Below are 17015 nucleotides of genomic sequence, written 5' to 3' on the forward strand. Positions count from 1 at the left end.
TGTTTCACATTTCTGGGAGGCTGTACGCCAGGCTTGTGCTCTTGTAGTACATTATCTCACCGGCCATGTGACAAGGTTGTGTCAGAGAGCTGTGGAATTATGGAGTAACTCTATACTACGATGGTGACCATTGAGGTCAGGAACATGGATCCGGCGTCCCCTGAGCTCACAGACAGTCACACTGCTTCAGTCCATAAATCTACACTGTCAGCAGCCACTTAGGGCTGGCACAGTCAGGTTTTAGATAAGATGTTACACAAGATGTAGGAAGAGGTCAAATCTAAAACTGCAAGAGGGAATGGATTTAAAATGGCGACAGTAGTCTATGAATTGGTTGCTAAATGATTGAATTTTTTATTATCTAGATAATTGTAATATTATTCTTAACCTAATTTATCATGTTACCCTATTAAATAAATAATTAAATATTTATTACATTATTTTATATTCAAATGTATTTATTTATTGTTTGTTATAAATAATTTATTAAAATAAATAATTATATATATATATATATATATATATATATATATATATATATATATATATGTGTGTATGTATATATGTGTGTATGTGTATATATATATATATATATATATATATATATATATTAGGGCTGTCAAAAATAGCGCGTTAACGACGTTAATTAGTTGTTTGTCGTTAATTACGTCAAATTTTTTAACGCATTTCACGCATGCGCAGTGTGACAAATTATTTAGGTCAGGAAAGTCTTGTCGATCTCTGAATTCTCAAGATAGCAAAAAACAGCGGCGAGCACCGCGACGAAAACACAGAAGAAGCTGAAGGTTTTACCCCGTTTACTCTCAAATACATTCATGCCAAGCTCGATAAACAGAGACGACTTTGGTACGCTGGAACTTCTTCCTGTTATAGCGTCCTGTGTTTCACAGAACGCCTACATGCAATGCAGCGAAAATTACAGCTGTTTGGAAAAGCATATGCATGTTTACTTGGTTTTACTGGCACTTGAAGCCTTCAGAACGTGAAAATATCGATTCTAAAGTATTGTGGCAGAGCAAATTAACACCTCCCAAAAACAAGAGTGCCCAGAGTGCTGCTTATGTGATGGTGGCGCATGTTTGTGTTTCTGAGTTCATTCTTTCGAGTTTCTCTATGCATAATTTCATAGATATGTGGCTATATTTAACCACTGGTTCACCTAAAACTCTTACACTGTCTGTAGTTAAATGGCATGGTTTGATATAGTGCTCAGGTAAATTTGATCTAAGTAAATGTTAAACTTTTGAAATCCAGAAAAAAAGAACCACATATTGATGAATCAATACATGAAAATTATGTCCTGTTATTTATCTTTTGGTATGCATTTCAGAAAAAAAATGGTTAGGATTCAGGTGTAATTGCAAATAGTGATTAATCATGATTAATCCACTGAAAATTCTGATTAATTTGATTAAAAATTTTAATCATTTGACAGCCCTAATATTAGTGATCGACCGATATTGATTTTTTATAACCGATACCGATACCGATTATTTGCATGTTTATGTACCCGATAACCGATATGCAGAACCGATATTTATTTACTGTTATACTTCTGTTTCTGACAATTATTACAACACAAATGAGCTGAAAAAAAAAACATTTTATTTATAACAATCACTCCCTCCTTGCATACAAAAAAAAAAACTTTATATTTATACACAAATAAATAGAGGGGTCTGAGTCCTCTGCACTGTTACTAAGTGTCTTTGTTTTAAAATAAAAGCTTTGATGAGGTAAAAAAAATAAAAACGGGTAAAAAAATAAAGCACAAAAATGATTCTAACATATTGGTGGGGGCGGGAGGGCTATTTAGGAGTGCATAGCTATTTAGTAGTGTAACTTAATACTCCCAGTTAAGCAGAACTAGGTTTTAGTGTATAAAACAGAGTCTTTCAGCATTCTGCCCTGTAAGCCTGCTTCCTTCAAAAATTTTATGCAGTGGCCGTGCTTGAGGCTTCCTGATCATCAACCCAGTCAGGTGCTGAGCAATATGAACGAACTTTTTTTCCCGAGACTATATAAAATTAAACAGCACTTGTCAGTTGGCATTTTATGATCTAGATTCAATCTAACGTTAGATCATGAAATGGCAACTGACAAAGTGCTGTTTGACTATAATTTAATCAACCGCGATCGCGCATGGAGATAATAAATAATTAATTTCCACAAAGCGGTATATGTATATGTGTATTAGCGAAATAATTGTTATGTAGTAAATGATAATATAATCTAGTGTGTTTAAACAAGATAATCTTGTCAAAAGTTTCATTCAGTGGCATTGCTTGAGGCTTCCTGATCATCAACCCAGTCAGGTGCTGAGCAATATGAACGAACTTTTTTTCCCGAGACTATATAAAGTTAAACAGCACTTGTCAGTTGGCATTTTATGATCTAAATTTAATCTAATGTTTAATCATGAAATGCCAACTGACAAAGTGCTGTTTGACTATAACTTAATCAACCGCGATCGCGCATGGAGATAATAAATAATTAATTTCCACAAAGCGGTAGGCTATATTTATATGTGTATTAGCGAAATAATTGTTATATAGTAAATGAAAATATAATCTAGGGTGTTTAAACAAGATAATCTTGTCAAAAGTTTCATTCAGTGGCCGTGCTTAAGCCTCCAGATCATCCGTCAGTTGCTAAGCAATATGAACGAACTTTCTCTTCTAGACTAATGGTGAGCAAATACAACAGATAGAGAATTAAATTCAACGCTTTTCAGAATCAGAATCAGAATCAGAATGAGCTTTATTGCCAGGTATGTTTACACATAGCCTACGAGGAATTTGTTTTCGTGACAGAAGCTCCGCAGTACAACAGAATGACAGCGACAGAACATAAAACACATAACGTTAATAAAAGAATTAAAAAAAAAAAAAAATATTTTCAACATGAACTCGTATTTCATATTTTCAAAACGTCTGTTTTATTTAATTCATGTAAAGATACGTCTTTATTGGAGCAGGACATGACGAACACTACGTAACTCAATGAGTTCGTCTCAATTGTTTAGAAACAAGCTGCATAAATTAACTATATCAGGAATTTATGTCTCAGATCTCATTTGTGCATGTCTGTTATGTTAAATAAAGTTGATTAATTAAAGCAAACCAAGTAGAACATATACTTTACCTGTGCACTGAGTTGTTGTTGACTGATCTCCTCAGACGCCCGGGCTGCAATGGCGGAATTCTCAAAACGGCCACAAGATGGCGCCGTAAATCGGCGAATCCGATATTACAAAACCGATACCCGATTATGGAAAAATGCTTAAATATCGGGAAAAATATCGGTAAACAGATACATCGGTCGATCACTACCTAATATATATATATATATATATATATGTACATTATAGAAAAACTCTTGAATGGTACAGATTATAAATCAGATTATAATTTTATTGACTAAACCAATTCAGTGAACAATTCATTGATTTTAAAGTGTTTGAGCATTTTTGACCACTTCATTAAAAGAACCTGCTCATAAGTGTTAAGGTTGCTGTATTGGCACTGTAAGTGTTAGGTACTGTATGTTTTTTTTTTTTAGTGCTGTCAATGGTGACTACACAATAGAGAGCCATGATGTCTATTTATTGTGTTTGATGTGACTGGATACCGCAAAATAATACAATCACATTCAGTTCAGGCTGCAAATTCACATTGTGGGTAGAATATGATTTATTTTGTCTGGGCGCTGTCAATTGAGCAGTGGCGTTGATAGCTTGTGTTTGTGTGTGTGTGTGTGTGTGTGTACTGCAAAGCTTTCTGATTTGGCCTGTTATTGATAGCTGTATTCAGAGCTCTTCATTTCCTGCTGTTCTCTGGATGGCTCAAAAACAACCACAACTAAAGGAAGAGTAGTCTGTATTTAGCTATTTTAGAAACTATGCAAGTATCTTGTCATTCCCCTCAAATGCTTTACAGATCTTTGATATATTGTTTTGTTTAACCATTTCAGAAGAATGTCTCTGGTTTGGTTTGCATATTTTAATGTCTCCCATAGCAAAACATTACATGAACAATGGACCTGACCATCAGTGTAGTCTCGTGAAGGAAAAAGTGTTTTCCTTCAAAGCAATACAATAACAACCTTTTAAATACTAACGTTATCTTTCCACCCATTGTTTGCCTGGAGACTGCTGTCAATCATGTCTCAGGAAACCCCCCCTCCTTTCATGTCCAGCCCCCAGCATTCAGGCAGTAACTGATGTGTTTGAGTACCGAGTGGGGGGTTGAGTGAGGGAAAGAAACTGTTTTGAAAGAGGAAAAGGGGGGAAGGGATATGAGCCAGTCACACCTGCTGTGTGTAGCAACCCTACAAACGCTGTGATACCCATCACAACCACTGCCTCTTTATATCAAACACACCTGACGAGATCTCACCCAGTGGCCAGCTACAGGAAATAGCCTTCGAGATCAAGAATCAGAGTGAGGAAATAGTGAGAAGGTGATTATGTGAAGTGCAGAGAGTCGAGTGTTTTAAGTGTTACTGTGTTTTTGAGTCTGGTGTTATGGATGCAGCAGTAGCAGGGACATCTTAATTAACATTATTTGTACACCCAGCATGGTGCAAGTCGCCGCTAAATGGACAGAAACATAAAATAATGTCTACGGATCTTTGGCTTCAGGCATGATGGATGGAAACGGTGGTTTCCTTCCAAAACGTATTGATCTGATTTGCTTTCTGTCCCCTACTTATGGAGCTACTTTCTAAGGTGGAAACCACAATTGACCGCATTAGAGTTTAGCATAGTATCCTCATCCTCACTGTCATCAGCCCACATCTCGCCCCTAGTCAGACACCGCTACGTCATGTAACCGCAACCGAAACATAAACACTGACCGATTGTCTTTTTATTAACTAACATCAACACAGATTAATAAATGTATTGTTTCATGTTCATTTGTAGACCGCACACAAGGTTTATGCGCATAGTCCAAGTCTTCTCCCTTTTTAGTGCATGTATAGTAGATTGTTTTGTGTCGGTTTGTGTGGACACAGATATTTAATAAGTGGGGGGGGGGGAGCGGATAGGGAAAGCTCTGGCTTCATGTGGAAATAGCCTGAGGCAGATCATTAGGTTCTGGGGCAGAGCTGTAAAATTTGGCTGAAATTGTGTATTAGTAGGGGTGAGTGATGTAACTGCCTTGTTTTGGGTTGGGAACATGCCTTAAAATGTTACCTAGGCAGACAGCTTCACTAGGTTTTGGACCTGAGCTCACATGAGTGGATTTGTGTCGCAAGGTTCGGGGGGTGTAGATTTATCCTGGTTTTGTGACACTAAAAATGCTCATCAAATCCAATATAGAGAGTGGCTGACAGATGGGCAGACTTTGTTCAACGTGAGTCGAGATTTAATATCTAAACAGCAGAGGGAGAGAGAGAGGCCCCGGTGTTGAGCAGCATAAAGGTCCTATCTGTGCCGGCATCACAGCTGTGACTCTCTCCCTCCCTCCCTCCATTTGTTCTTGTAGACAGGCGGAGGAGTAATCTGTACACAGGCTTTTGCAGGGGAGAAACATGTCATCAACACTTGTTTACCATTATTAGTTTCAGTCTGACAGTGGCAGGGCAGCACAATTGCTCTCCTTCAACGGCTCGAGTTGAAAGGAGTCTATGTGAGGCTCGCTTCTTTTTCTTTACTCATTAAAAAAGGAAAAGCGTGCTACATGTCTTTATTCACGTGGGACGTTTTTGTTCACAGGGCTGTTTTGGGGCTTACAACAAGATGTTTTTCCTCTTTTTGTCACTCAGGCACATGTGAGCTGAGGTCCAGATGGAAGTACTTGTGTGTGTGTGTGTGTGTGTGTGTGTATGGAGAGAGCTGCGTCTGGTCTATGTCTGAGAGGCAGTTAAAGAGAGAGCGAGCGTATGGGCGGAAACTGTCTCGGTGTGCGCATCCATCATGCGTGAGCCCTTCCTGTCTGCCCGCTCCTCGCTAATCATATTAGGTTTTGTAGATCATAGATCTGTCCCCCTCAATGCCACCAGCATGTACATGCACTGGGCAGAACAAGCGCTCGAGCCGCTTGGATTCTTAGCATGCCTGTCAAAGCCCCCAAGAAACCCAAGGAACTGTGAAAACTCCTGCTTTTCTTCAGTTCCTCTGCAGTAGTCTGAGCCCAGTTTGGTTAGGGAAACCGGAACGAACGAGAGAAAATAAACACACATTTTCTGTTAATCTGCTTTAGGTGGGGAGCTTCAGGGTCTGGCTTTGCTTTGCTTTGGGTTGGTTATGTGAGAAGAGCGCATGAGGGCCCAGGTTGTGGTTGTTTGACCATCTCCTGTTAATGTGGGAGCCATGTGACTGCTTCAAGCTGCTTGTTAACAGTTAAGACTTGCCAGCACTGCTGCAGCTGCCGCCATGTTTAATGATTACGCTAAACAAACGAAATGTCAGCTGACGATACGCAGCGTCAGATAACGGGTGGGTGGTTCAGCCACGGCAGCCATATCAGTGTTGGTACCTTCAGCAATAGCATGTAATAAACCGTGACTAACTCAAACGCAATGTGCGCAGGCATTCGCTTCGTGTAATTTTCCTTTCATTACCACCTCGGTTCTTGCGTCCAAGCAATGGCTCAAGTAGCTCTTTAATTCTCATTTTACTTATGAATAGTCCTCAGACATCTTTCTCTGTGTGCCACACATCAGGATATTATTAGTCCAGTAGCTCCCTGTGGAAAGCCCGGCTGGCTGGTGGACCCCTGGTAGACTCCACCCTGCTCTGTTCCCCCTCCAGCCAGACCTCGTAGAGTCCAGCTTCAGCCTCTATAGCACTCTGACACTCACACTGGCTGTGCTGTAATTAGTGCAGCCTGAGCTGTTCATCTCACGCATCACAATATGCATGTTTGGATTGGAGTGTATTATAAACACTCTTATATATACATTTTATAGATGCATTGTGTGTTTCTGTATATGCGTGTATTGTGTGTATTTTTCTGAAGTTTAAATGAATAACTTACTGCTTCATAATTGTTAATAATGAAAACTTAAAATAATGAAATCTGAGTGCTTTCACACAGCCCTATGAGACTCGAAAAACGAATGTATCGGATTCATAATGGGTGGAGAGGTCATTTCTGATTTTTATTACCTTGTGACTGCCAGATTTAGTGCTCAATGATCAGACAAATGAAGCTGCACCATTATAGAGAGAAGAGAAGAGAGCGGACAGACCACCATAACCCCCTCCGTTCTCCTCTGGGATGCCTTGCTCCTCTGAAGGAGTGGAAATCTGTCCCTTTACTGTCTCCATTGCTGACTGAGACCCAGTTTATAAGTGAGCCAGCGGGCCCCTCGAGCAGTCTTAATTCAGTCATGTGTTTGAAGAGGTGGCTTTAAGCTGTGCTGGGATCAGCCGGATGAAGAGCGGCTCAGGGAGGGAGTGCTGTGTGGAATGTCACTAATCAATTCAGCATTGTAATTGTAATGGGCTCCTCGCCGCTGCCTCCATTCGACTGGCTCTCTCCGCCTCAGAGTGCTTATCTTGATAATTTGATTCTGCGCAGTGATCTGTTCAGTGTAACATGCAAACATAATTAGGGTCTGATAATGAAACAGTCATTTCCAGCTCTAGAGCAGTGATAGGAAAGGTTGCACCATTCAGCCACGTAAGGAACTGTTTGGGACCAAAGATATCTTAGCAAACAGTACGTGTTGGTTCTAGAGATCTGGAGGTGTTTATGCATGTTTAAACAATGTTTTATTGGGTTAATGTCCATTTTGAATGTCGTCAATTTAGGGAGGAGGGCTCAGAGCGACCCCCACACTGCTTTTAGTTTCCATCAACCTCCATCCTCAGCTGAACCAAGCTCTGAATCCCCCGGAGGAGCACAGGTTGTCTCCCCATCTGCGGTGTAATAAGCACTGACAACACCACTGATGACACATTCAAGTGGCCCAGTTACAGAGAGTGCCTTTAATCCCATTTAAATTGGGTTTTAACCATCTCAATCATACCAGTAACAGCAGCACACTTTCTATTTTGCCTAGATTCCTCATATTTATAGTCTTTAACACCAAGGATTAGGGATGTAATGATGTACCACGAGCCGGTTGAACATCGCTACAAATATTTCGGTTGAGATGTTAAATTCCCGATACATTTGGGGGAGGGAGAACCCTCAGGGGAACTTTGTTTTAAATTATACAATCCAATTTGGATTAAAAAACTGCTCATGCTGCATGTATAAAGCATCTTTGTTTGGATTGTGATTCAAATGCTTTGGTTAACTCTAATTTTGAACAAAAAGAGCACAGAAGTCTTTGTTTATATCAAGAGATTGTTTTATTTAAAAACTTTCGTTTGTCAGTCATTTGAAAAGATAGCATTCTGTTTGAACATTTCTGAACACTTTTGCTGTTCTTTAGTGGATATTCTACTTCATTTTCTCCCTCCTAGTAGTTTCCAGTGACCTCAGTAAAGGTGGCAGGAGTCTTGAAATATCTCAACAATGAGCTCAGCCCCCATCCACCCCTCTTGAGAAGCCAGGGCTGCATGAAGTGAATCAGGCTTTCAATAAAAAAAAAAAGACCCTTGGCTCTGTGATCCACCCTGGTTTTTTTTTCCACTAGGCTGGAGCAGTGGCACACACTCTGTCTTTTGTGGGGAATGTGGTAATCTGTAGTCATGTTAAAGATGACTGTGATTTCTGGCCGCTGCTCCGGGGGTCTTGTCGCCTGAGTCTGCTGAGCTGTGGTTTCTTTAATGTCCTTTTAAACCATTTGAATGGTCAGTTGGTTTCGTGTGAGAGGATAATAAATATTTCATGTCAGGGAATAAAAACAGTGCTTTGCCCTTTTCTTCCCTCTCTCTGGCCCCTCTTGGAATCGCCTCTGGGAGGTCTGGACACGACTCAGTGCTGCCGCTTGCTGGTCGTTCTGTGCTACTGCAGCGAAGGCGGCTGCATGCAGTCCCATGGACGGACAGCGGGTGGCGGTGTTTCAAGTGCAGCTGCGGTAAAGAGGGGAGTGGCAGCTGATGTTTGCCTAGACAAAGATAGCCTCATTTTTGTTGTTGTTGTTGTTCATTTTTAGTTGCCTGAATATGAACCATGCATGTTTCTTCAGCTCCTTCCCACATATGCCATGAAGCTGTTTGCTTTAATAAAGAATTAAATGCCTTCAATCCCTTTTTAATTGACTTTGTTCCACCCAGGGCTTTTGGCACAGGACGACTACAACTAAAAACCCAGTTGTGGCACTGGTTCACGTTTGCCAAGAGCTCAATTTGCAACGCTGTTAACAAACAAACACTGTCTATTTATTTTAACGCATGTTTATTTTTCTCTTTCAGAGTAAAAGGGACCATCTGTTAATGAATGTGAAATGGTACTACCGTCAATCTGAGGTACCTGACTCCGTCTACCAGCACCTGGTGCAGGACCGCAACAATGAGAACGGTACGTGTGTGTGTGTGTGTGTTAGCTGAAAAACACAGGACACCATTTGAGGGGTCCTTCTTGCCTGCCGTTCTTTATGTACCCACCCCTGCTTATTGGTTTGTGAAGTTTCATAGAGAACGGCCTCTCAAATAAATGTGGATTTGGAAAAAAAGACCCCCCTCCTGCCCTTGTTTCCCTGGTAACGCTCCCTCAAGAGCGACAGCGGGGCCGTGAAGTGCAAATAACTTTCAGAGCAATGTGCCCTCGGAGCTCTCATTCTCCTGACTATCAGCAGAAAATCTGAGCTTGATACACACATCAGGCAGTAATAACAGGCTGGGGGGCTCTGCCACTTTGATTCACACCACTCTCTAATAAAGCATTAAGAAGGCTTGCGTTTCTGCCAGCTTGCCGCCACCTGCTGCACCACTGTCTAGTCTGACATGGCAGCCATTGTTATTTGTGCTGATGCCATCTGAATACGAATGTTCATCCAGTACTGTCTTTATGGATCTTTGTGACATTTGTCATTGAAATATTTGCATGTTTCACCGTAAAAATACAGTTCAATTATTTCATGCAGCCTTTTCAGTTGAATTTATTTTTATATATTTTTTATTGAAACCCATTGCTTAATTCCTTTTGGATTCTATTGTCCATTTCCAAAAGCTGTCGTACTGTTGCTTTCATTGTGTCTATAACAGTCATATTTCATGAGCTGTGCGAGTGTTTGTGCGTCTGTCTGGTTTCTTTTGTGTCTCGGCTGCATTTATTATGTGTGCACATTTTTATTAGCGGCAGTCTGGATGCCCCTCACGCTCCGTGTCTGCTTTCCGTCTCTTTCTTCAGACTCTGGTCGTGAGCTGGTTATTACTGATCCTGTGGTTAAGAGCAGAGAGCTCTTCATCTCAGACTATGTGGACACCTATCATGCTGCTGCCCTCAGGTAACAAACAGAATTACATTTACCTGTGCTTAACAGTTGATTTATTCGTCCATAGCAGTAAAGTGCTTAAGACTTCACCTAAAAGAGAAAAACCTCTCAAAATTCAGTACAACTCAAATACCTCTCAATCCCAATATATTTAGCCTTTTGCGTTAGTTTGTTTATATGTATGTGTATACTGTATATATATTTTTATATATATATAAAGTATATACAAAGAATATTTATTTTTATATTGTATTTATTTATTTGTATTCATGTTAAATGTTGTTTTAATATTATATATTGTTTACATGCACCAGTATAACAATACATAATTATGCAGCATTATTTAATATTAATTGTAATATATATGTATGTATATATATATGTATGTATGTATATATATATATATATATATATATATATATATATATATATATATATATATATATATATGTGTGTGTGTGTATGAAAAATATATTATTGGATAATAATAATAATAAATGTATAAATTAAAGATAGAACAAAATCCAGCTTAGGGCCTTGTTGGTTGATAGCTGCTTTAAGTTTTGAAATGATTAATTTTAATGGACAGTTTGAACTGTTTCTTGGAAATGAATCAAACCTATAATTACTATTTAAATCAGAAGTTATTAAACATGTCTCAGGCTGTTGTTACTCATGGTGGCTCACTGGCAACTTGTGAAACTATTCTGATGAATATGCAAATGCATTATGAATAAAAGCCAGCACTAGCTCCCATGATCTCTAGTCATTAAAGAAACCTCTGGCAGTTACAGATGCTGTGGGATGTAAGAATGAAGTCTTTAAAAGCTGTGAACAGACATTTTGATCCTCTCAGTGGACTACAGGAGTGGTCGTCTCAGTACAGACTACCATTTCACAGCGATTCTGCGTGCAACGCATTACTGAAAGCAATTACGTTCTTTTGCGATGAGGCTCAGGAAAAAGAGTACAGGCATGCTTATTGTCAAGAAACCAGACCTTCTCAGTCTGTCTTTACCCATGTGATGTATTTTCCCCCTCTTTCTCTTCCTTCACTCTCTCTTAACTGAAACCATCTGGAGGCAGCACACTAAGCCACAGCTCTGAACCACTTATTTCAGGGCAAATTAGCTGCAACTTCTGCTGCACAGAGAGCCCTTTGATTTGACTTATTACAGGGCTTTAGATAAACTCAATGAATTCCGCTAGCATGTCGTAATGCCTGCTCCAAGCCTCACGTTCCTTTCATCTTATGAGCAAGGTATTGAACCAGTGCATAAACACTGATGCCTATTATTTTGATATGCCCTGACGTTGGAGATGTATAGTGCAGAAAGGGGGGGGATTGTAAAAATGTCATGATTCGTAAAGGCATTTCGCTCTGCATTGTTTGACTTAACAGGATGAAGGGAAAGAGCATTAATAATTCAACTATACAGCAATACTCTGATCCTGTAACCCCAAAGATTACCCACACAGTATCCCAAAATTATTTTTTTTATACAAAAGGAACAAACTGGCAAAATAAGAGCATGTAATGTGAACGTGAAATAAAATATAAATACAAATAAGAGTGAGTAAATAATAATGGCGAAAACTTTGGGTGAACTATTCCTTTATTCCTATAGAAGTGTAAATCTGGAAATGTTTTTGCACCATGACACTGATTTGTTTGCTCTGTTTCTTTGCAGGGGGAAATGTAACATTTCACACTTTTCTGACATATTTGCTGCCAGGGAGTTCAAAGCACGAATCGACTCTTTCTTCTACATCTTGGGATATAACCCAGAAACCAGGTAAGCATTTACTGACTTCAATAATCGGCCCTCCTCCGGCATGTTCTGTCTTCAGATCCTCTGTCGCAATATTTTACAAATAGAGATTTTATGATTCATATCAGGTGTGCAGTTGCTGGGTTTGCTTTATTCACTCTAAATTGTCCTGTAGTGCATAAAGGCAGTTTGAGAATAGATTAAATCATGAAGGATATAGTTGTCTGTTTTATAGCCTGTCTTTGACAGTGGAAGCCTGCTTTTTGAGTTTTATTTTCCATCTCCACATTTTGGGGAATTTTATCACACCTCAATTTTGCTTTATAAATTGCCTATAAAAATTATGTACGTTCATATTTTTGGGGTTATTGTTTTAAATCTTCTTATGGAGACTGCATTTATTTGATCAAAACACAATTAAAAAAAAAAAAAGCATTGTGAAATTTTGTACAAAATAACAATTTTAAAAAATCCTTCAGAAATCTGTCCTGATTTGATGCTTAAGAAACACTTCTTATCAATGTTGAAAACACTTGTGCTGCTTAATATTTTTATGGGAACTTTTTTTTAGGAATATAAAGTAAAAAAAAAAAATTATTTGATATTAATTTGTAACATTATAAATGTTTTATTGTCACCAAACACACACACACATATATTTATTTATTTATTATTATAATTGTACTGCCCCCAAACATTTCAACAGTAGTATATATACTTTAATATTTGACCATAATATTATATATTAATATACTTTAATATTTGACCACAATATTTGGTTCTTGGAATCAGATTTTAAGCTGTGAAGACTCATTATTAAAAAGTCATTTTCTCACAGATACATGTTATAATTAGGGATATGCCGGTATCACATTTTTTCTGTTGTAATTTCTAAAATTATCATTGTATACTGTATTATCACGTTATTTAAATTCAATTTGAAAAAAGTTGTCACATACAGTATAACGGATTAAATAACTTTTTTCTTATAACAAAAATAACTGAACATTTAAATACAATAAAGCACTTGAGAAAAATATATAAAGTTAAGTTTTACACAGATTAAAGTGCAAAAGAACTATAAAGACCCATAGGTATCACTTTACAGTAAGATCTCTTTAGTTAACCATTAACATTCACAATGAGCAATAGCTACATTTGCTACAGAAGTTATTAATCTTTGTTAAAAAAATACAAGTCTTAGTTCATGTTAGCTTATTAAATTACACAGTTGCAACTTTACATTTTAACAACATGTTATTAAATATTGGAATACCTCAGATTTAATGAATGTTCAGAAGAATGTTTCATTGGCAGTTTAAACAATGTTAACTAATGAAGCCCTAATGTAAAGTGTGAATGAACAATAAAGAACCAAAACTCTAGAGCATGTTGTAGTCCAGATTAAAAAAAAAAAAAAAAGTTTGAATATTAATTGCCTATTGTCTAAATACTTAAGCATTTGGCACTGTAATGAACACCCATAGCAGATACACAAATCTGAATGGCTATTTAAAATTATTTAAATAAGTTATAGAAAGTGGCTCTGCTGCATTATTTATGGGGCTTCCAGGTTAATGGCATTTTCTGCAGTTTAGCGCCATCTACTGTCTGAGAGTGAATGTGCTTTCATTCAGCATGTCTCACATGTTCCCCATGTGCTTCTCATGCCTGATTGTTTACATCAGAGCACACATGTCTTTAAAGCAGCATACAGCTGTGTTGTGCATTTTGACCAGTTGATGGGAATAGTATTCTTAAAATGAATTCCAAATTCGGAATAATTTTTAATATATAATTATTCACGTATTTAGAAGTGCCTACGATAAAATTACTCTGCATATGCATTACTGTGATATATTGCATTACCAAATACAGGCACATTTCTAGTAATAATAAATTAAAATACCAATACATGACAGGAAATGGATGATGCTTGTTTTTTTTACTGCATGGCCAAGTCTGAGATGCTAGTCACACTGTTGTAGCATTAATAATGTAACGTAAAACACCTCTCAAAGCTTATTTCCTACCGTAACAATCATCCAGGCTTCGCTGGAATATCCATTCAATATTTTACAGCTTGTCTCTGTTGTGCACTTGCATTACAGTACAAAGAACAATGATTTGTTTTAAAATGTATGTGTCTTTTTGTTGTTAATGGGCTACTTTTTAAATAAAGAAACTATTTACATATATTTAAATTTAAATTTGATGTAACATTTTTCTGAGATGTATTAAACATGCAGAGGAATTAAATTTTTTAAACAAATTAAACATTAAAGGAATTGGGGGAAAATACTCAAAATGAAAAATGTATATTTACTAATTAATTTACTTAACTTCATTTAGCCCTGTATGAGTTATTTATTGTATGCATACCATAATGTGTACCAGTGTCTTTTTATAGTGATTACAATTTTTTATTTGCAAATGTGTGCATTTTTAAATATATGTAAATGTACAATATTACACGCTCATAATGTGACATCTCTATTAAATGTCCAAGCATATTGGGAAAGAATAGTTAAATCCCCCATTCCTTTGTGTATTACAATCATAGCCTGGATGCTTGTGTCAAGGGGGAAAAAAGCAGGATTACAGTAGGACCCATTACCATAGTCTCGTGATGCTCCAATAATGGGATGCATTAGGAGCCAGAGGAGAGGGGAAGTTTGAGGGGTAATAAGATGCTGCCGCTGATAAACAGAGGAGGAATGGTGTTTAGTCGCTGGTTATTAGCCCCCTTCACTGGTCCCCCACTCAATCACAGACACCCCTCGACTCCCTCCTCCTGCTTGTTTGGTATGCAACAGCATGATGTGTGTGTGTGTGTGTGTGTGTGTGTGTTTGTGTGAGAGAGAGAGCAGGAGAGATGGGCTGTGATTCCTATGCGCGCGCGTGAGTGAGGTCGCGGCACATGCTCAGTGCTGTCTGTCGGTCACAGCACAAGCTCAGTGTAAAAGCTGACTGACTGAATGCGTGATCCTCCATTTTGACTACCTACATAAATAGGTGCGAGAGGACACTTTATTCCTCACTCTGCCAAATAAAACAGCAGCTCTGGCTCCGACATGGACGACCTGTTCAGTCCGCGCAGGTACGTTAGCATGCCCGTCGTCATCTGTTAAGCGATCGACGCGCGTCATACTGTTCGTACAGCCTCGCGCGCCTGTTGTAATCTTATATACGCGTATGACTGGATGAAACCGCTGTCCGTGCTTTAAATCGCGTGATAGCGTTGTCCGGTTGTTTATATGTTGCTGTCAGTAGCTTTAGCATTGCTAATTTAGCACTGCTAATGTCAACGCAGTGTGCTTTCATGCTAGTGTTTTAAATGCGGTCTTCAAGCGGATTGTGGGGATTGTCTGACATAAGCGACTGAACTTTGTTTTTGACAGAATTCATATAATAGAGAGACGGTCGTATTATGGCTTCGCAGTACGCTGGATTGTATTGATAGTCGGGTTGGTATGGCGTAGGATAGTCGGGTGCTTTGTTCTCACCTTAAGATGTGACTTTATAATGAAAGCATCAGGTATTCTGAAGGGTTTAAAAGCGCTGTCAATAAAAGTTGGGGTTTATTTGGTGTGTTATTGGCGTCTCGGAGTCTTACGGTGATTGGAGGATATTGACGGAGGGGGCGTGGCCGGGCTTGATTGCCGTGCGCGTGGTCGAGTCAAAATATGCAGGATGTTGTGCTTGTGTTGACAGCGCCTCGTGTGCTGGAGCTACTGCTGCAATTAAAGTACATGTAGTTTATGATAATTGTATTCTAAGATTTGTTTTTAGTTTATTTCATAAGCTTAAAATATGTATAATCTGTTTGTTTTAATTATGGTGAATCTGTAGTTTGGAAATCCAGCCCTTTTCTGTAATGAGTAACTTTACCAGAGAAAGTACATATTTAAAATGATTGTATTGGTGTGAGTTTTGTAAGCATGAAGGCACTCCAAGATAACATTATATGTGACTCTGGACCACAAAACCAGTCTTAAGTCACTGGGGGTATATTTTTAAACAATAGCCAAAAAAACATAGTATGGGTCAAAATTATTGATTTTTCTTTAATGCCAAAAGCCATTAGGAATACAAATAAAAGATCGTGCTCAATTTAGACATTTTGTAGATTTCCTACCATAAGTATATAAAAACTTTTGTTCTGTAATATGCTTGCTAATAATTCATTTGGTCAACTTTAAAGCTGACTTTCTCAGTATTTTTACTTTTTGCACCCTCAGATTCCAGATTTTCAAATAGTTTTTATGTCGGCCAAATATTGTCCTATCATAACAAACCATACATCAATGGAAATCTCATTTATTCAGCTTTCAAATGATGCATAAATCACAATTTTGAAAAATTGACACTTAAAGGTTTTGTTGTCCAGGGTCACATGTGATCTTACATTTTAAATTGCGATTACATTTTAAAAGCACGTGTCTCAGGAATATCATGCTGGTATTTTTCATTTGCCTGTCCAGTGCAATTTTCTGACCTTTTGATTCAAGGGATGTCAAGCCAGGGAATGTCCCTGGCATAAGTGTTCACACATGTTGTCAGACTCATTAAGATAAAAGTTTGATTTTTTTTTTTTTCTACAAAATTTTTACACAGTGTACAAGTTCATAGTTAAATTGTCAGTTTTAGTTACACCTGTAAAATGGTAATGGGTTCATTAAAATTGATTCTTTATTAATAGTTAAATTAAAGATTAATCTGTTAATATCTGTCGGTACTAATAATAACCTAATAAGAAATTGTATGGAGTCTGTCTGTCTGTGTGTGTGTGTGTGTGTGTGTGTGTGTGTATAGAATTAAAAATATAAATTAATCTGTTTTTATTAATTATTAAATAATTATTTAAATTATTAAATAACATAT

At 37.9% G+C, this 17015-nt stretch overlaps 1 protein-coding gene across 6 annotated transcripts in view; it reads left to right on the forward strand.

The window, feature by feature from the left end:
- Positions 1-17015, forward strand: part of LOC127945058 (arginine-glutamic acid dipeptide repeats protein) — a 161132-nt gene that overhangs the window by 111893 nt on the left and 32224 nt on the right. For 4 of the 6 annotated variants that reach the window (XM_052541584.1, XM_052541585.1, XM_052541586.1 and 1 more), the window contains 3 exons: positions 9338-9443; positions 10275-10371; positions 12051-12155. In XM_052541584.1, coding sequence (XP_052397544.1) covers positions 9338-9443; positions 10275-10371; positions 12051-12155 — 308 coding nt within the window. Of the gene's footprint in view, positions 1-9337; positions 9444-10274; positions 10372-12050; positions 12156-15000; positions 15232-17015 lie in introns of those variants that run through there. The other 2 variants (XM_052541587.1, XM_052541588.1) reach the window with 2 other exon arrangements.

Source organism: Carassius gibelio, chromosome A23, assembly GCF_023724105.1.
Source record: "Carassius gibelio isolate Cgi1373 ecotype wild population from Czech Republic chromosome A23, carGib1.2-hapl.c, whole genome shotgun sequence".
Taxonomy (NCBI): Eukaryota; Metazoa; Chordata; class Actinopteri; order Cypriniformes; family Cyprinidae; genus Carassius; species Carassius gibelio.